Genomic DNA, 20,779 nt, shown 5'->3' on the forward strand with positions numbered 1-20,779 from the left:
TTCTACGTCACCGCCTGTTTAGCTCCGCCCACTGATTCGCGCATGTAGTGTTTACGAGAGAGGCGAAGGCAGGTCTATGCAGAAACCAAACGATAAAGATGACTCCGAAGACAACGAGACGCTGTTCAGTGCCAAGATGTAGAAAAACAGTGTTTGCGTTTCCTTCCTTCTGACCCAGCGTTAGGAAAGAGTGAATTAACTTTATTTTTAATGAAGATCCAGACCGCGTCAGTAAGAACTCAGTCCTTTGTTCATTTAATTTTACCGCGGATTCGTTTACAAACAAGCCACAATTCGACACAGGATTTTCAAAAAGATTGAAACTAAAAGACGATGCTGTGTGACTATATTGGATCCGACAGTAATGAGTAACTGTTTTCATTATGTGCTCACTATTGCTTTGTCTGTTAAACAGATCGTTTGATATGAGTATTTATGCATTTTTGACCTATCTATGAGCATCCATCTGTGAGGAATATAGGCTGTCAAACATACACAACTATTAGCCAATCACAGCAGTGGGCGTTTACTTCTGAGTTTACAATCCGCTAGGCCTATTCAAACAGAGCGTTCTGATGAGGGGGGTCAAAAACAGCACAGAAAAGCCTATTACTCCTAAATTATGTTTTTCGATGTAAAAATCTTGATAACATAAGTTGACCTCAGAAAACAGTACAAAATAAAAAACAGAGGCAGTTCATGACACCTTTAATGTCACGATCACATTCAAGGTTCACAGATGTTGGTTAATGGTTACTTGACATTTTTTATCGGTTTTTTTTATTGTTTTTATTTTTAAATGATTTTGTATCATTTTTGATTTTTCAATATATTCATATAATACATTTGTATATATATTTTATATAATACAAAATATATTTATATATTTTATATTAAATATAGTAATATATTTTCAATATTTTATGTCTGTGTGTGCATGTCGTGTGTGTGTGTGTATATATATATATAAATTTGAATATTATAAAATAATTTCAAATTATACATAAGCCATGTGTACATGCAGCTCTATAATATATATATATATATATATAAAAAAAATTTTGTTTTATATTTTATATTAAGCATATGTGCATCTCTCTCTCTGTATATATAATTTATATAGATTGTATGTAATAAAAATAAAATACAGCTTGTGTCTTCTCCAGATGTTAACTGATGGACTGGAGTGCTGTGGATTATTGTGATGTTTTTATCAGCTCTCATTCTGACGGCACCCATTCACTGCAGAGCATCCATTGCTGAGACACTGATGCAATGTTACATTTCTACAAACCTGATGAAGAAACAAACTCATCTACATCTCAGATGGACTGAGGAAGAGTAAATCAAGCACACATTTACCTCTGTGGTCCGTCTTCTTCATAGCATTGAGCTTCTGGATGTTTTGGGGGTCTTGGAGCCACAGATGCATCCGAATGAAGTTCTCCTTTCCCTTCAGACTGAGTTTAGTCCAGGGTTTGGGGTGCGACAGCAGTTCAGACACGGAGCTTTGTGTTAAACCCAAAACCTCTTCACCAAACACGCGCTGACCTGCCAGAACAACAACAATCAGGAACAGCACTACTACATAGAAATACATTCAGATTATACATTAAATGTAAATGTACAACTTTTGGTACATTTCATGATAATTATATTTTTTTACAATTTTCTTTAGAAATATGACATTATAAATATAAAAATATCTCGTGATGTAAAAATTAGATTTCAACTTCATCAGTCACCAAATGAGACTTTATTAGCAAACTTTCATATAATTCTTTACCATTTAGTCTCCAAACCAAACTGAATATTTGTAAACTTGCATAAGTAGTTATCAAACAAATATACAACCAACAATTTACTTTCTTTAAATTAAATTATCTTTTTAGTTTTTAAACATTAAATTAACAACAAAAAATATGAAAAAAATGATAAAGTACTGAAATTATAAATCAAATGTAAATGTACAATTTTTGGTACATTACATACCCATTTATGATAATTATATAATTGACTGTTTTCTTTAAATCATATCATTAATGAAAGCATTTAAACATTTTAAATTAGCCTTTATTTATTTATTTTAATTTTAATTTTAGTAATTTTTTTGTAATTTAGTTATTTTTTAAGAATTTAAAATATTTATAAATATATATATATATATTTTTTGTTTTTTTTAGCTGCCAGACAACATTTCTCATTTTCATTTAGTTGAACTAAAATAACTAAAATAAAAATGATATGAAATAAATTAGACATTTAAAAAAAATACGAAAACACAGCAATATTATTAGAATTTAAAAATTACAATTAAAACTGGATATATATATATATAAAATTAAAATGATAAAAGTATCTAAATCATACTCAAATAATAAAGTATGATTTAATAATAAAATTTTATTTTTGTTTAAGGCTTAAGTTTGTTTTTCCATCTAATATTTATATTTTATGTTATGTTTATTACTGAATTAAATAATTATGAAAACAAACTGAATTTTAATTGAAAAAAATGTTCAGTTAATTTGAACAAATTTTAGTTAACGGTAAGTTGTAACAATAAATGCTTCTGGTCTGTAGATGTTGCTCATATGCCTCTGTGGGATTTGTTCTCCTGTTTTCTGCCCCAGCAGGTGAAAATGATGCATTGACTCTGATTTCTGTTCATCGTTTGCTTTAAATGCAGTGAACACAAACCTATGTTGTTGACGGTGAGAGTTTCTTTGACTCTCTGCGTGATGCTGAACGTGTCCAGATGCAGAGACTGAAGCTCACAGCTGCTGCTGATGGGACAGGAGCGAGGTCTCTGACGCGTCTCCATCTTAAACCCCTGCGCTGTCTGACCCGGATCCGCTGGAAGCGTCTGAAACGAGCGGCTCACAGAGGACGGAGAAACTGAGGGCTCAGCATCTTCATTTATTTCACATTTGACCTTCTGGATGATGCTTTGGACAAAATCAGCCAGGGACTGATCGCTGGGCTCCAGTGTCCCATAATCCTCCTCTTCCTGCTGGACTGGTGCGTCGTTCATCGCAGGCGTCTGCGTCTGCATCTCGTGTTTGGCCTGCTGCAGGATGCTCCTGATGATGTTGTGTGATTCGTCTCCACCGCGCTGACATCTGCTGCCTTCATCTTCATCATCATCATCATCATCCAGCACTGAAACACACCACAGACACCAAAGAATGAATCTCAGGTGATCTTCAGATTTAGTTAGCATCGCACATTTCGAATTCACTGCATTTGCTCAATATATTTTTTATGTTTTTACGTACTGTAGCTTTAATTTATTTTTATTTGTTTAGTTTGAGTGATTTTATTATTTCAACTCATAATTCATACCAACTTCAACTCATTTCAGTTAGTTACCAACATTTCTAATATATACAGTATATTTATAAAACCATGATTAGAAATGTTGGTAACTAACTGAAATGAGTTGAAGTTGAAATAATAAAATTACTCAAACTAAACAAAGAAAAAATTGGAGATGCTGCAAATAGCTGAAACAAAATAAGTAAAGTTTAAAAATTTTTATTTAAATTTCAGGTAATGTTTATTTCTTTTTTTTAATAGTTCCAAGTTATTTTTATTTCCATTTTAGTTTAGGTAATTTTAGTACTTCTACTTAAACCTATTTATTTTAATTAGTTGCCAAGATAACATTTCTAAATATGTTATTATCGTTATTATCGTTAACTAAAAATAAATAAATGTTAACTGAAAAAAATCTAAACAACGTCATATAGTTTATTCATTTTTATTTTTATTTCAGTTTTAGTTATTTAGTATGTTTTTTTATTTAAGAAAAATTTTTTTCTTAATTTTCTTTATTTCAGTTAATGCTTATTTCAATTTAAAATTATTTTCTACATTACATTTATTGTTATTGCCATGCTAGTTTAAGTAATACTTTTAGCACTTCAAATGAAACTTATTTATTGCAGTTTTAGTTAGCAAGGAAACATTTTTAATCAGGGTTATTTTAGTTATTAAAAAATCTTACTTGCAATAAATGGTAACAGAAATAAAATTAAATATAAAAATCAAACTTATTTTTTTTCAGATAGTTGCCAAGGCAACGCTTCTTATTATCATCTAGTTTAACTTGATGCACTAAAACAACTGAAACTAAACCTCATATATTAATGAACCTCACTTAATCAAAGTTTTGAATTCACTAAATTTGCTCAAATAGACACAAATATTGATTTACATGACTGTTTAAGAGGTCTTTAGAAATCACACAAATCAGAATGGAACTTATAATATTCCATCATGCAAAAGCATATTTAAAAAAATTAAAAACATAATTGCATTAACCTTATTTAAATCCCAAATGTTGATGTGATAACTCTCTATAAATTATTTACAAAGAATACTAAATTGTTTTAAAAGTGAGATCCGAGATATGAGGCTGCACTGACTCTCCAGACGGCTCTGATCCAGAATGTTCCTGATCACGTCATCTGGGCTCCTGTCTGGAGGACCAACCCACGGGACGAAGACGCCCAGAAACACAGAAACAAGACCCAGACACACACAATCTTATTTAGACAAGCAATATTTACTGTCAAACAAAGCTAATTCTGCTAGCTGACAAGACTGACAATGACAATTTGGTTTAACTTGAAGTAAAATAAAATTAAACTATATAGACATGTTTAAAAAAACTAAAAATTAATGTTAAAAGCAACAAAATTAGTAAAATTTTAAAATGAATGCATCCATGCATCCATTTATCCATCCATCCATCCATCCATCCATCGATTCATCCATTCATCCTTCCATCCATCTCGCCATCCATGCATCCATCTCCAGCCATGCATCCATCCATCCTTCGATTCATCCATCCATCCATCGATTCATCCATTCATCCTTCCATCCATCTCGCCATCCATGCATCCATCTCCAGCCATGCATCCATCCATCCTTCGATTCATCCATCCATCCATCGATTCATCCATTCATCCTTCCATCCATCTCGCCATCCATGCATCCATCTCCAGCCATGCATCCATCCATCCTTCGATTCATCCATCCATCCATCGATTCATCCATTCATCCTTCCATCCATCTCTCCATGCATTCATCCATTCATCCTTCCATCCATCTCGCCAACCATGCATCCATCCATTCATCCATTCATCCATCCATCCATGCATTCATCCTTCCATCCATCCATCCATCCATCCATCCTTCGATTCATCCATTCATCCATCCATCCATCCTTCCATCCATCTCTCCACCCATCCATTCATCCATGCATTCATCCATCCAATTCATCCATGCATTCATCCATTCATCCATGCATTCATCCTTCCATGCATCCATCCATGCATTCATCCATCCATCCATCCATCCATCCATCCTTCCATCCATCCATCCTTCCATCCATCCATCCATCCATGCATTCATCCATTCATCCATCCGTTTTATCCATCCATTCATCCTTCCATCGACCATCTCGCCATCCATGCATCCATCCATCCATGCATCCATCTCCATCCATGCATCCATCCATCCATCCATCCTTCCATCCATCTCTCCATGCATTCATCCATTCATCCTTCCATCCATCTCGCCAACCATGCATCCATCCATTCATCCATTCATCCATCCATCCATGCATTCATCCTTCCATCCATCCATCCATCCATCCATCCATCCTTCGATTCATCCATTCATCCATCCATCCATCCTTCCATCCATCTCTCCACCCATCCATTCATCCATGCATTCATCCATCCAATTCATCCATCCAATTCATCCATGCATTCATCCATGCATTCATCCTTCCATGCATCCATCCATGCATTCATCCATCCATCCATCCATCCATCCTTCCATCCATCCATCCATCCATGCATTCATCCATTCATCCATCCGATTTATCCATGCATTCATCCTTCCATCGATCCATGCATCCATCCATCCTTCGATTCATTCATCCATCCATCCATCCATCAATTTATCCATCCATTCATCCATCCATCCATCTATTTATCCATCCATCTATCCATTCATCCATCCATCTATCCATTTATCCATGCATCCATCCATGCATCCTCTCACCTCTCAGTCTCTCCTGGATGACGCTGAGCATTTGGATGCTGTGCTCATTGGACAGGAAGTGCTTCATTCTCAGGAAGGGTTCTCTTCCTCTGCTGGTCAGTTTGCTCCAGGGTTTGGGTCGGGCCAGTATATCGCTGACGGTTCCCTGAGAGAGACCGAGCACATAGTGACCAAACACCCGCTGGCCGATGTTCAGCCGCTGAAGAGCCTCCTTGACCTGCTGAGCTAATCGAGCCGTGTCAAACTCCTGCTCATCATCACCAGAGTCTGTCTCCTCTTTAATGAAGCTCTGGACACTCAGAGATGATGAAGATGATGCTGGTGACCCAGAGATGAAAGAGGAAGATTCATTCAGGGCTTCTTCTTTCCCAGTGGAGTGATGAAACTCTGGCGTTTCTTTCTGGATCACAGGATCTGTCAATGAGCAAAGGTATAACACATCAGAATATAACAGCATTGCTAACACATACTTTACAGTTTTTATAAAGCAAATTAAGTTTTTTTATGATTTATTTTTTTATTATCTCTTTCTATGTGAAGTAGACTGTAGTATAGATTTTTTTTTTGTTGTTGGCCGGAATAGACTGTTTAGTTTAAAGTTGTCACATTATACAGGCTTTCTCAAACTCGGGTTTGTGAGTTGCCGAAAATAAAAAAGTAAATAATTAAATAAGTAAATAATGAAATATTTTATTTGAAGTAAATTTAAATGTGCACAAATGATTTTGAACAAAAAAAAATTCAAAATAAAATACAAAAAAATCTTATATGTATTATTTGAAAATTTAAAATCGGACTAATTTAAAAATAAAAAGTACTAAAAATAAAACTGTTTAATTTTAAAATATATAAAAATAATGTTTTATTTTAAATAATTTAGAAGAAAGAATTTTAAAATAAATTTTTAAAAAATTCAAATAAATAACTAAAATAAAAACAAAAACACTAAAAAGCTGAAATATTTGATTTGACTAATTAATATGAGAATAATTAAAAAATAAAAACTATTGAAAATAAAACTTACTAAAAAAGCTGAGATTATATTTGAGCATTTTAAATTAAAATACATTTTTAAATGAAACAAATTAAGAAATCTCTTACTAAAAATAACCTCTAATTCAAATAAATAATTTACAAATAAAAGAAAATCAAAATAAAACGTCTAAATATTTAAGGTGAAATGAGAATAAACCATTTCAAAATCAAAATTGAACACTAATAAAGCGTAAATATTTTATTTATTTACCCGCATGCCATGTGACCATTAACTGATATCAGAGAACCGTGAACATGTGAATGTGTTATTTAAATTATTGATATATTAACTTAATCTCGGAGTTTGGCTGACAAAAACATTTGTGAAGTGGATAAAACCCTCACCGTTATCAACAGAGACATCTGACGGAGGAGAAAACACCTGAGAGAGAATAAAACACAGAGTTAAATAACTAATGTGAGTTTAAGACAATCATTCTTCACCAGTAGGTGGCGCTGCCAGCAAACCACCCGAACATAGTATATAAGAAAAAAAGTGAAAAGTGTTGCCTTGTCCAAATACCCACACTTGTGGTCTTTGCACTTGACCACTTGACCACTTATATGACGTATGTCCTGTATTTGGCCCAAGTGTTCAAGTGAGCATGAAGACCACACGTGTGTGTCGAACTTTTCATTACCTGATGGGACACACTTGTAGTGTGGTAAAAATGCAAGTGTTTAGCTTTATTTTAATTTTAAATACTTTGCATTTTAAAACAACTTCTAAATGTCTGTTCAGTAGTTCCTATAACATGACAATTTTAATTTGTGGTGCTTCTAATTAAGTGATAAAAAGCAGTTGCAAATGTTGTACAAAATAAATATCACCACTACTCATCGTTGCACCAAAAAAACGTAAAAACACTGTTTTTCTACTAAATTATATGTAATATCTAATTATTATATTAATTTTTTAACTTGCATTGGAAAGGTTTCCGTGACCTCTCGCGAGATCTCGGCAAAAAGTCTCACGATTTATTTCCAGAACATGATGCATGATGGGATACACTAAGCCTCGAATAGTGCTACGGAGCGGTATTCGAGATAGTGTGGGTTTAGTGTGCGTTAAGGGCACTGCGCCTCAAGTGGCCAAGACCGCAAGTGTGGGTATTTGGACGGTAAGGGTAAGGGGACGGTTTCTCTTACCGAAACGTCATCTGTGGTTTGCATCAGCACTCGAAGAGTCCTGAAAGTCGCAATAAAGAGACGTTCTGATCATTTTTAATACCATATTCTTGCATTCTTGAGATAGTATATTTGTGTACTACCTGAGCTCGGTCTTGATCTTCTCGTAGTCCTGCTGGGACTGTAACTTGGCCTGAAGTCTCTAACGAACAGACGGGACGTTAGTGAGAGTAAACGAGTCAACTGTTCCTTTAATAGCCGCTCCTCATTATGAAATGTTTCTACCTCTATATGCTGTGCTTTATTGGCCAGTTGCTGTTGCAGCAGAGCGACGTGATTGGCCGTTCGCTCCTGGACTTCCTGCAGCAGATGCTGAAGTCGTCGCACTTCCTGTTCCAGACGCTGAATGTGACGGTCTCTCATCGCAACCATCGCCGCCAAATCGGCAGAGCTACAAATCAGACGAAATTCATTACCATCTTCAATTAAATCAAAGAACTAAAATCTTAAGACAAACTTTTTTTATCTGGTAGTATATTTACATTTTATATCTATTAACATGTATATAGTACATTTTATATTTAACAATATATTCAGTGTCTACATTTTGTAATTTTTTTTACATAAGTATATTTAAAGTTTAAATTTAGCAATATATTTGCATTTATGTTTAGTAGCATTTGTATATATTATATTTAGCAATATTTTAAGTATATTTACATTTATATTAAGATATTTAAAATTAATTCTATTTACATTTATATGGAGTAAATTTTACATTTAGTATATTTAGGTTTAGTAGAGTATGTAGTACATTTATATTTACTTATACCTACAGTTTTTCTCGATTGCTTAAACACATTTCTTGAAACTATGCCTCGTATTCTCAAAACTGTAAACACAAATCCATAACGTCTCACCCAACTCCCCAAACATCCTATTTTCAGGTCAAAATGAAGCTCTACACTCAAAACCATTCACTCTTGCTGAAAAACAAACTTTTCCTTCAGACATCACACACACACGCTTTCAAAAACACACACACACACAAACAACATAGTATTACACACTGGTGCAATAAATTCAAAACAATATATCCAAAACTGGTAGCTCATGTTGCTTGTGCTTCTCCCCCTCAAAAACCTTTTCACATGAACACAGAAGACACAACCAATGTATACATTGGCACATTTTTATTCATTGATGTACTACACTGCATAACTGTAAAAAAAAAAAAAAAAAAAAAAATTTTCCCCCCACCCCCCCTTTTTTTTTTGGTCAACTAAAGTGGCTCGAATTTCATCTGAGACTGCTTGTCTCCTTACCCTTCTTCTCCCTCCTCCTCCTTCACCACGTCGTCCTCCTCCTCCACGTCCTTCTTCACCACGTCCTCCTCCTGCTCCTCCTTCTTCACCACGTCCTCCTTCACCACGTCGTCCTCCTCCTCCACGTCCTTCTTCACCACGTCCTCCTCCTCCTTCACCCCGTCCTCCTCCTCCTTCACCCCGTCCTCCTCCTCCTCCACCACCATCACGTCCTCCTCCTCCACCTATTCCTTCATTTCTCTGTGGATCCATTGTTCCACAGCTCAGTGAACGGATTCGGGCCCTTTTATCCATTTATTAAAGGATCTGATTGATGAGTGTTCTATTTTGACTCTTAGTGTTTCCACCTGGGTAATTGTTTGCGAATTGAGCTCAAGCGGTGCTGACTTGAGTGAACAGTATTGAATGCTAGTGCTTTCTAAATGACCACATGGTGTAAGCACTGAGAAATGTAGGGATTTGTGTGTAGAGTTTTGCAGTAACAGTTCACCAAATCTGACTCATGTGTTAAAGCAGGGGAATAGTGTTTATAGTTCAGCAAAATGGGTGTGCTTTTTGAAAAAAAAAAAAATGGCATTATGGTTTTGAAATTTTAGTTCAAAAGCCTGATTATAGTGTTTTAGCAATCGAGAAAAACTGTAATTTACATTTATATTTAGTAATATAATTTACATTTAAAATTTACTTGCACTTCTATTTAGTATGTTTACATAAATTTTTTGGTATTATATTTACATTAAAAATTATTTGTGTTTATATTTAGAAGAATGATACATTGTTAAATGATACATTCTACTTGTTTGTTGTTGCATACTGTTTCACTTTTATTACTATTGAGTAGTGTGCAGTATTCCATTCCAAACATAATTCATATATCATTACATTTTCATATCCAATATGTTGTCATCGGTTTATGATCCCATGCTAAATTCAAATGCATATCTGAACTACATCTGAAATCTGTTTTCGTCAGCAGCTTTAATGAGGATGTTTGAGCGGCACAGATGACATATTGATTGTCTCTATTGGTTTTATTGATCGTGATGATTGATTTGAAGCTCACAGGACACAGTATTGATTTCTGCACAGCCGGAGGAATATAAAGAAAGACCCAGAAACCAGACCCCATCATTTACAACAGTTTAGCACAGTTTAGTGCTAGCAGAAAATTACATTCACATGAAATATAATAAAACCGACAATGATTTTCAGACACATCTGTTATAATGCGGGTCCTGAGATGGTTGAACAGAAGAAAACAAAAACATTCGATTTTTTATTAAATATAACTATGATTTCATCAGTTGGATATGAACTGAGAAATTTATGATAACAATCTGACATGCACAAATGTTTTTCATATATGCATATATTACGTGTAGTTATGAAAATACAACCACTTTAATATGTGCATATTTTACTATTTAAACATATTCTCACGGTTTGTTTTCTGCTGAATTGTTTAATTACTGACAGGAAAAACGATCTCTCCTTCTGAACAAAGAAAATTTTGCACACCAGTCCACCTCAAAACCAAAAGCAGTCCTCTCACGGATCGATAACTGATCAATAATCAATAACAGGCCTCAAATGAGCCATCCATCCATCTATGTAGTTTATTTGAGTATCATTGATATATCATAATAAGATTTATTAATATTTTGAATCTGTTTTTATTTTTGTATTTGTATATTTTTATACAAAGTTTAGTCATTTTGTTGTGTGTTTTTTGTCGTTTTAAGCAGTTTTGGAGGGTTTTCATATACAGGTGCATCTAAAAACTAAATTTGAATATCGTGAAAAGTTCATTTTTTTGTAACTTATTTCAAAAAGTGAAACTTTCATATATTTCATATATTCTAGAATAGAAATTCTAGATTCTATTCTAGAACCAAAATCAGAATTGTGAGAGATAAAGTCGCAAATTACCTTTTTATTTTTTATTCTGGTGGAAACAAAAAACAGAATTGCAATATGTAAACTTGTGAAGAAAAACAGAATTTTTTCCTCAGAATTCTGAATTTATATCTCTCAACTCTGTTCTTTTTTTTTTGAAAGAACTGCTAGAAAAAAGTCAGAATTGTGAGATAAAATGTTGGAACTATCTTTTTTATTTTTTATTTAGTGGCGGAATTTAAGAAAAAAAACATTTGCAAGAGGTAAGCTGCGAGCGAGAATTCTACATTTAATTGATCTCAGAATTGTTAGAAACAAAGTCCGAATTGTGAGATGAAAAACCTTTTATATTTAATTCCGTGACCAATTTCCATACATTCCAGCACGATGCAAGTTAATGAGGCCTAGGAGCTTAAGAGGCATCTTCACTTCAATTCTGAATGATGCTCAATGCGTTATTATATGAATTTCTGAAAGAAAGCAGAAAATGGAACAAATGTAGAAATCGTGTGAATGCTACGGCTACTTTAACTTTCCTGAGCTCTGATACAAACCCTGAAATAACCTCCAGAGGAAGAGAGGTGCATCATTAAACAGCTGACCGCTTCTTCCATGCGTCCTGTCATTCTAAACCACATCACAATGGACCTTGAGCCGCGTGTGTCTGTGTCTGAGGGATCATCATCTACCTGTCACTTCCTAAACAGGGCATGTGTTATTTATATCGGCCAGTAGACAACAGCGTGCTTAATCTACAAAAGGCCGTTCCTCCGCGCCCCAATGTCCGGCTGCACTCGGGATCTCCTCCGTCCAGCAGCGCTCATGGTGAGTAACACCGGCTTCACCGGGATTTAGAGATGCTTCGTGAACCACCCGGACATTTGATTGAGCCAGATTTTAATTAGAGATCAACCGATATATCGGCCAGCGCCATTAATCGGCCGGACCATTTTGAGATGATATTTGACCATTTTGTGTAACCTCCAAAATAATATTATTTTCCATAATATCCATAGTCCTAATGTGCTTTTTTTTTTTTTTTCAAATTTTTTTTTTGTAGTTTAATATTGAGTTCATTTAATAGTTAGCACCTCATTTGATGCGTTAATCTTTTTAAAATATTTAATATAAGAGCTGAAGCAATGCAAATCTAATTAAAATAATCAAGGTAGATTATCCCACTGTTTTTTCCACCTAAATTAATACAAATAATAACCATATTTAAACATTCTCATTTTAGGCTCCAATATTAAAAATATTTAACAAACAGCTATATTTAGCTACATGTTTTTTTTTTTGCTAAAATTAATGTTATGAAAAATGCAAAAATATAAGTAAAATAAAATTATAATTTCAAAGTTGGAGCACAAAAAAACAATTTCAGTCTTTCTTCTTCAAAATGTCATGTTTAAGTTACGTTTAATTACCATTTCTTAGTAATTAATCGGGAAATTTACTAGCAATTGCTAAGTGAAAAATATTATTTACATTACATTCCTATAAGTGTGTCCTGGCAGAAAATCACAAGTACATTTTCTGTTCAATTTACTTAGGCCTACATTTACTTTAATCTTAAAATTTGCGATTTGTATTTCTAAATATTTGTAAAACACTTGTGAAAATGTCTTTTTTCAGATTAACATGCAAACTGGGTCTTATTTGTTTTTACAAATGTTCTTAAAGTGTGTCTAAGGCGTTTGAGTGATGCTTCAGATGAATCTCTGAATCTGCGTTTTTAATTGATTCATTCAGAGTTTGAGCTGATTCATGCAAGTGAATCAAACTTTAAAGCAGCTTTTCTTAGTTAAGCTTGAATAAGAAGGGAAAAACTAGTTCTTTAGGAAACTGCTCGAGACGTGTCTAACTAAAGAAGACCTGAACGTTTGTTTTTCAGGCACCAAAGAAAGCAAAGAAGAGGACGGCAGAAGGAGCGAACTCCAACGTCTTCTCTATGTTTGAACAGGCTCAGATCCAGGAGTTTAAGGAGGTCTGATCACTTACCGTCATGTCTGTCTCTGTCTCACCTTGACCAGCATCCTTACAGGAATAGTTCATCTAAATTAATATTCTGTCATCATGTATGACTTACAGAGAGGCTGTCAGAATCCAAAAAAGACTAAAAACATTAGCACATAAAAGTTTCATGATATGAAATTTCATGCCCTCTGTCTTATGATGCTTTGTGTGAGGAACAGACCCAAATTTATGTTGTTATTCACATATATAAAATCATATATACATTTTCTATAGAATTGTATTAGAATATTAGAAATGTTATAGGCCTATTAATTTTTTTTTTTTAAATATATAGATTATAAATAATAGCAATATATATATCGTACAATATTATTTTATTTAATCCAGTTTTTTCAAAAAAACATGTTTTATATATAACTGTAAAATGGCAGATGTGTCAAAATTATATCAATTAAAATTCAAAATTATATAAAATAAAACTACACACACACACACACACACACACACACACACACACACACATATAGTATTTATTTTATATAATTTATATAACTTCTTAAGGATTTTTTTAAATATAGGTTTATATATATATATATATATTAGTGCTGTCAATAGATTAATCGCATCCAAAACAAAAAATTTTGTTTACATAATATATGTGTGTGTACTGTGTATATTTATTATGTGTGTGTGTGTGTTATTTTTAAGAGGAAAAAACTGCATTTTTATACCATTATATTAACACAAAACCTTTTTATTTTATGTATTCTTATATATTTCATATACTTATTTTACATTTTACATGTTTTATTTTAATTATATATATATATATATATATAGTATTATTTTATTTATATACTGTATATATATATATATTTTTTTTTTTTTATATTTTTGTTTAAATAGCTTTAAACATTTAAACAGGAAATAACTTTTTTTTTAAATAATTTTTAATATATTTGGATAAAAACGTATTTTATTTGTTTACCTAATTTGTTTTAATTATATTAATAATTATATATAATTTAATAATTTATTTAATGAATATATATTGTATTATTTTATGTTTTATCATTTTTTTAAATGTTTAAAAAAAATAGTTAAATAGTTGAATTAGAGGAAATAACTAAAAAAAAAATTCTAATATATATGGGTAAAAACTCTGATTTAAAAACTCTGATATAGCCACTTTTATTTTATATATTTCTGTATATTTTATATACTTTATATGCACATATATGCTTATATATATATATATATATGCTTATATATGTATACATATATAAATATAATGTTTTTATTTATTTAATTCTTTAAGATTTTTAAAAATATGTATATATATATATAATAGTAAAAATCATAGGAAATATAAAACAGAAATAGGACTCAAAAGCTCAGATTCGGTCAAGTTTAATTGCAGCTTGTGAGCTAGCACATGTGTTGAATCACATTTCCCATCATGCTCCTCTTCTGTCTGGTAACAGGCCGGCTCAACGTGAAGCAGGAGGAGATTGATGAGATGCTGAAGGAGGCGTCGGGCCCGATCAACTTCACCGTCTTCCTCACCATGTTCGGAGAGAAACTCAAAGGCAAGTTTTCAAGCGATGAGACATTGATCTTGAACATTGAAAAGCAAGTTTACTGCATTAAAAATCAATTGTGAGATACAAAGTTGCTGCCTGCATAGAAGATGGTGATGTTTTGTGCAGGCCTTTTATTGCTAAACTAATCTGTGAGTCAGAGAGTTTGATGGAGGTTTGTTTGATCGCAGGAGCCGATCCGGAGGAAACCATCCTCAACGCCTTCAAAGTGTTCGATCCCGAGGGGAAGGGAATCCTGAAGAAGGAATAGTAAGATGTTCAGTGCATTATCCAAGCTGTTTTAGCTCGGAAACACAAACACTTGACCATTATTGTTTTGTCTTGTGAATAACATGCATATGAAAGAAACAAATTAACCCTCATAATGCATTTGGGTCAGTTTTGACCCAGTAGAAATACATAAAAATGTAAAAAAAAAAAAAAAATGCTTTTAAGACCCTCAAAATACACATCATAAATTTTTTTCAGATTTTTTTACAATTATTTTTTAAGACATATAAGCATTTTAAAAATGCTTTCACATTTCGTGTTCAGATCATTTTTGACCCGGATATGTATGGAGCACCATAGGTGTCAAAAACACTTTTATTAAATTATCTATCAAATTAAATTAGTGTCAAAAATGTTTGTAAAATATATTTGAGCCTTTTCCTCATATCTCACACACTTTAGGAACTGAATTTTGTTGCGAAACATGAATACGTATGTCTATTGAAGAAGCAATGCGGCATGAAAAATTGATCTCTTTTTTCATCTGAAAGTAAAGTAAAATAAACTTCTGTGTTTAAGCAATACTTTGCATTTTCACTATAAATAACCATTATTCCTTTTCTTATCAGTTTTATTTTAGTATCATTTATATTTTCTGTTAATATTTTGAATTTAGCTTAAGAAGTTTTGTCATATTTATTTAATAATATTTATTATACATATTTCTAGTAATAATTATATTTATTATATTTGATCATTATTATATTTTATACTACGTTTATATTAATTTTGTTTATTTCAGTTTTAGTTAGGCTATTTTAGTACTAAACTAGTCAGTTTAAACTAAATGAAAATTAGAAGACTGAAATAAAAGAAGTAAAATGAAATATATTTATGTTGTTTTGACGTTGTTTCATGGGAAGAAAATATGTAGGTTTCATCAATTTCATTGAATCCGATGGAATTAATACTGGAAATCTCAGATTTTATATTCTTATAATTTCTTACAGTAATATATTCAATCAAGACGTAATTTTATATCATTTTTATAATGTAAAATATAATTATAATATCCAATTTTTGTTTTGGTGTTGTTCATGTGCAGTTTGAAAATTCAAAGAATTTAAAATAATATGTAATAAATAATATGTAAAAATGTAATAATCATTATATATTATTATATATATATATAATAAAGATTTGTGTGTGTGTATGTATGCATATATATATAAAATAAATTTTTTTAATGCATTATGAGGGTTGACACTTATTAAGAAAGTGTGTTTTCCGTGTGTTTTTGATGCGTCTCTCCAGTATTACTGAGATGCTGACCACGCAGGCCGACCGGTTTTCTGCTGAGGAGGTGAGGCACGTCTCACATGTGTGATGCTTGATGGTTGCCGTGGATACCGTGTCAGCACCACTGACTGCCGTGTTGTTTCAGATGGAGCAGATGTTCACCGCGTTCCCTCCAGACGCTGCGGGAAACCTGGACTACCACAATCTGGTCCACGTCATCACTCACGGAGAGGAGAAGGACCAGGAATAGTTCACTCGCTCCTCAGCCAATCACAGTGCTCCCTGCGTGTTTGTACCCGCCCACTTGTTTATGACTGACAGGCTTGAAACGGATGTAGTTACTGAAACAAGTATGTTCTGATTTTTTAACGTATGATGATGTTGTGTTGATGTTTGCACCTTTGGCATGAAACCTGCCAGAATTTACTTACAAAAAATATTGTTATTGGTAAATAAATAAATCAATATGAAATACTGATTTGAGTGCAAATGATTTTCTTGTGTGAAAAGGAAATAATTTGATTTGAAAACCATATGTGTTTTTTGTTGACTATCATCAGGCTTTTATGGCTCATATAGTCTGATATAGTGAGAATATGGAGGAAAAAACTGCTCTATTTTATTCAAAAACTCAAACTGAGCTAAATTATGCAATTTGTTACAGATGCTGATATTTATATGATGAAATTCTGATTCTTGTGCTGTAAATCAGTGAGATCTTTAAAATCAGTCAAGATTTGACCGCAGAAAGACTCTGAAGCAGCAGCTGAAGCTGTATGTTTGTACAAATTATACTAAAAGCGATTAATTTTTAACAGATCAGGTTTTAAATGTACTTTTTGGTGACCATACAAACTCTTTTTCCAGGATATGTCCTGTCCAGGATTTCTAAATAGCCTAAAATGTCCGGGTTTTGTTTTCCAGTTGTTTTCAGTGAATATCATTCTATCAGTCACTGAAGTTTGGCTGTGTGTTTGTGTGGGTGTTTTCTATCCCTCAGTGACTCTCAGAACAGGTGGCAGTACTTTTATTTTCTGCTGGGATAAAGTCAAAGCCTGTGCTGTTATTTCTGTGTGCAGCCTGTAATCTAATACAGTCTTAATGTAGCGGCCCGAGACAATGAGCAGCGCTGTCTGATCCAGCGCGCTTTCACGGAAACCTCCGGGTATCTGATGTCTGTCTATATGGCAAGCCGGTTAATATTTAATCCTTAAACCCTTCTAGTATCTATTTTCATGCTATTTTCACTAGTGCATTTTTAAAAATGAGAACTAGTACTTATTCATGATATACTAGTTCTCAGGGGCGGCGCTAAGGGGGCTGAAGCCCCGAATGTTATTACCATGCCCTGTATGCATCATCACTGAGTTTTCATGTGCATTAAAATCATTTCTGTTAGAACCGCAGATTTACTCTCTACACTCCTCTCGTTCGCTCCCATAAAGAACCGCCCATGAGGCTCGTACTTCTGAGCGACATGTAAACTGGCCAACCATCGATAGCTTCAGGTGTTTGTAACTTTCTATTCGATATAATACCGGCCTTGCAATCCTTACAAATTAGGTTATTTGTTACAGAGCACTGTCATTGCGAATATATATATATATAATCAAAGTATATACGCAGTCTTTGGGACGCACACACATGCATTTAGAGCGATTATATGTTTTGTTAGCATGGTCTGTGGCAGACTTTTCTTCGTGTCAGGGCAATAATTCAATAAACAAGAAGTAAATATAAGCGGCTTAAATTGTAGAGACAATGAATATTGTGTTTTGCTCTATTTCACTAAAATGGTTCCAAACAAAGCCATGTTGTGCATCTCTAGCAGGTTCCATACTGAATGAATTTGCGTTTTTGAACGAATCGAGTGAGTCAGTGATCCACTGATCCATTCATAAAAAGTTTATTACTTCGTTCCTGAATGAATCAGCCGTTTTGAAAGAGTTGATTGAATAAATGACTCAAAGACTCATTAAGACAGTGGCTTGCCACCACCTACTGGCATTTTTTGTTTTTATCTCATAACATTATTTATGCAATATGTGCAGTGTAAATGCATTTACAAGTGCTAAAAAATAAGTGTATAGAGGCTCTATATTAGAGCCCTGCATGTTTAATTAGGCTAAACTTGGCTTTTTTAAAATAAAAAATAAAAATAAAGGCACTTTGCCAAAGCAGAATTTAAACATATATATATAAATAGTACAAGAATCGAACAAAAAGTTATAGTATTTAATAAATAAGTACTAGTAACTAATGGATACTTACTAGAAATATTTAAAAAGACACTAGGCACTATTAGAATAACTACTAGTTTGTAATAAATAAGAACTTGTATCTAATGAATAAGTACCAGTATCTTTAACAAGTTACTAGTACCTAAGAATAAGCACTTGTAGCTAAAGAATAAGCACTAGTAGTTAATGAATAAGTACTAGTACTTCATGTCATAAATACTAGTAGCTAAACAAATCTAAGTACTAGTAGCATGAATACTAGTATGTTTTAAGGATTGAATGTTAAAACAGCTTGCCATACGCTGATCATCTCTCAGCACCGCTGCTCGGGTCATGACTGCCAAAGATGAGGGAGTTGTGTTAGTGATGTTTGCTGTTCTATTAAACACACACATAAACATGTAACTCAAGAATTCCTGTGTCTGACGTGCTCCTCTTCTAGTCATTGTGTGTTAGCTGTAGTGTTAATCCAGGGTCTGGATGGGCTGGTATTGTTGGTAACAGACTGGAAACATTAGTTAATGCGCTGTGAATGAACATGAACTAACTTTGAACAACTGTATTTTCATTAACTAATATTAACAAAGATTAATAAATACTGTAATAAATGTATTGTTCATTGTTTGTTACATTAACTAACATTAACTAATGGAACCTTATTGTAAAGTGTTACCAAAGTGTTTAATTAACATTCAGCGTCACACACATTATTGTGAAATTCAGCTGCGCTTCCTCCCATTTCCTCCACCCTATTTTTCCTCGTTCGTGCAGCTGTGCTGTATTCATCCGCCCGCTGGTTTCCAGCAGCTGTGCTGCACTGCTGTTGCTGCATGCGTGTATCCTTCCGCAGAGCCGGTGTGCCTCCGCCGCAGCACGCGCATCTTACAGCTCGCTCCAAGCCGAGACCTTATATCTTTTGCTTAGAGTTTCCAGTGACAAATCTGTTTATTTTCATTTTATTTGACGTGTCCGGTGTGTTTGGAGTAGTCATGGCTGACATCGACAAACTCAACATAGACAGCATCATTCAGCGTTTGCTCGAGGGTGAGTTTCACGTCAAGAAATGGCTAAAATGTCCTTATAATAGGATAACCGATTTAAAAATGATTTTTTTTGTAGCATATGGATATGCATATGACTGATTTATCAGCTATCTGGGTCGTGTTTAGAGCTGTTGAGCTAAGCTAACACGGTTAGCAGAGCGTTAAATGCAAAATACACAATATAATGCTGACAGTGTGATATTAAACACAGCTTTGACCGTTCAGAGCACTTGTTAAGCTCCCACATTCGTTAAAAATGGCAGAAATGGAAATGTCAAAATTGTCCAGGCCTAGTTGATGTGCATGTATATTTTTATCTATTTCAGCTCAGATGTCATTTATCTTTGAGAGTGTAATCTTTATAAAATTATTATATATTTTTTTGCAGTGAAGATGTGAGAACCCAGTTTGAATGGACTGAAATAATTTCAAAAACATGACACAAACTCATTTAGTTATTATATGTATATTTTATTTTCTACTATAAGTTTATTATGCAAGTGAATGTTTTATGATGTTATTGCTTTATTGTATGCATTATAATAAAGCAATAAAAGACTTAACTAGAGTGATTATGCACAACTTTTATTGTTGCGTTGTATACAGTGTAATGCAAATTCTTGGTTAATGATAAATGTATTTGCGTAACTCACTGCTGGTTTCGGTTTGTGCAGAATTTTTATATGCAGAGCAGTTTATCATCGCTCATCTAATGTTTTAGCTGGATGCTTTGACTCGTATAGATGCAATGAGTTCTTCCAGGTGTGTTTTATGTGTTAACTTTTTATTTATTCATCACCGAGGGGCTAAAGGCCCCTAGCAGTTTATTTAGCAGTGACGTCAACACAAGACTGTATTTGTATACATTGAAGTCTGTCAAATAAACTTGCTTTTGTCATCTTAGGATTGTTTCTAGAGGTCGACCGATAGTGGATTTTGCCGATACC

At 33.4% G+C, this 20,779-nt stretch overlaps 3 protein-coding genes across 4 annotated transcripts in view; 2 read left to right on the forward strand and 1 right to left on the reverse strand.

The window, feature by feature from the left end:
* The window catches only part of cux2a (cut-like homeobox 2a), an 11,558-nt gene extending 2,872 nt beyond the window's left edge, over positions 1 to 8,686 (reverse strand). Inside the window, exons 1-8 of the mRNA XM_016253759.1 lie at positions 8,527 to 8,686; positions 8,385 to 8,443; positions 8,263 to 8,302; positions 7,459 to 7,495; positions 6,079 to 6,492; positions 4,431 to 4,484; positions 2,701 to 3,162; positions 1,363 to 1,551 (exon numbers count right to left, since the gene is read on the reverse strand). Of these exons, the coding sequence (XP_016109245.1) occupies positions 1,363 to 1,551; positions 2,701 to 3,162; positions 4,431 to 4,484; positions 6,079 to 6,492; positions 7,459 to 7,495; positions 8,263 to 8,302; positions 8,385 to 8,443; positions 8,527 to 8,673 (1,402 nt within the window). The 5' untranslated portion in view covers positions 8,674 to 8,686. The remainder of the gene's footprint in view (positions 1 to 1,362; positions 1,552 to 2,700; positions 3,163 to 4,430; positions 4,485 to 6,078; positions 6,493 to 7,458; positions 7,496 to 8,262; positions 8,303 to 8,384; positions 8,444 to 8,526) is intronic.
* Positions 8,687 to 12,236: 3,550 nt separating this feature from the next.
* Positions 12,237 to 16,953, forward strand: LOC107567947 (myosin regulatory light chain 2, ventricular/cardiac muscle isoform-like). The gene is made up of 7 exons (XM_016253756.1): positions 12,237 to 12,287; positions 13,357 to 13,449; positions 13,554 to 13,560; positions 14,924 to 15,028; positions 15,211 to 15,289; positions 16,565 to 16,613; positions 16,695 to 16,953. Exons 1-7 carry the CDS (start codon positions 12,243 to 12,245, stop codon positions 16,797 to 16,799), a joined length of 483 nt encoding a protein of 160 aa, XP_016109242.1. The 5' UTR covers positions 12,237 to 12,242; the 3' UTR covers positions 16,800 to 16,953.
* A 2,652-nt stretch (positions 16,954 to 19,605) lies between these two features.
* ppp1cc (protein phosphatase 1, catalytic subunit, gamma isozyme) overlaps positions 19,606 to 20,779 on the forward strand; it is an 18,672-nt gene continuing 17,498 nt past the window's right edge. The window contains exon 1 of one of the 2 annotated variants that reach the window (XM_016253773.1): positions 19,606 to 19,833. In XM_016253773.1, coding sequence (XP_016109259.1) covers positions 19,620 to 19,833 — 214 coding nt within the window. In that variant the 5' untranslated portion in view covers positions 19,606 to 19,619. The remainder of the gene's footprint in view (positions 19,834 to 20,779) is intronic. The other variant, XM_016253772.1, reaches the window with a different exon arrangement.

Source organism: Sinocyclocheilus grahami, unplaced genomic scaffold, assembly GCF_001515645.1.
Source record: "Sinocyclocheilus grahami isolate Dianchi unplaced genomic scaffold, SAMN03320097.WGS_v1.1 scaffold1200.1, whole genome shotgun sequence".
Classification (NCBI taxonomy): domain Eukaryota; kingdom Metazoa; phylum Chordata; class Actinopteri; order Cypriniformes; family Cyprinidae; genus Sinocyclocheilus; species Sinocyclocheilus grahami.

Coding starts and splice junctions, on each gene's coding strand:
- LOC107567947 (XM_016253756.1), top strand. CDS start 12,243: ATGTCCGGCTGCACTCGGGATCTCCTCCGTCCAGCAGCGCTCATG. Junction 12,288..13,356: donor TCCGTCCAGCAGCGCTCATG/GTGAGTAACACC, acceptor TTTGTTTTTCAG/GCACCAAAGAAAGCAAAGAA. Junction 15,029..15,210: donor GTTCGGAGAGAAACTCAAAG/GCAAGTTTTCAA, acceptor GTTTGATCGCAG/GAGCCGATCCGGAGGAAACC.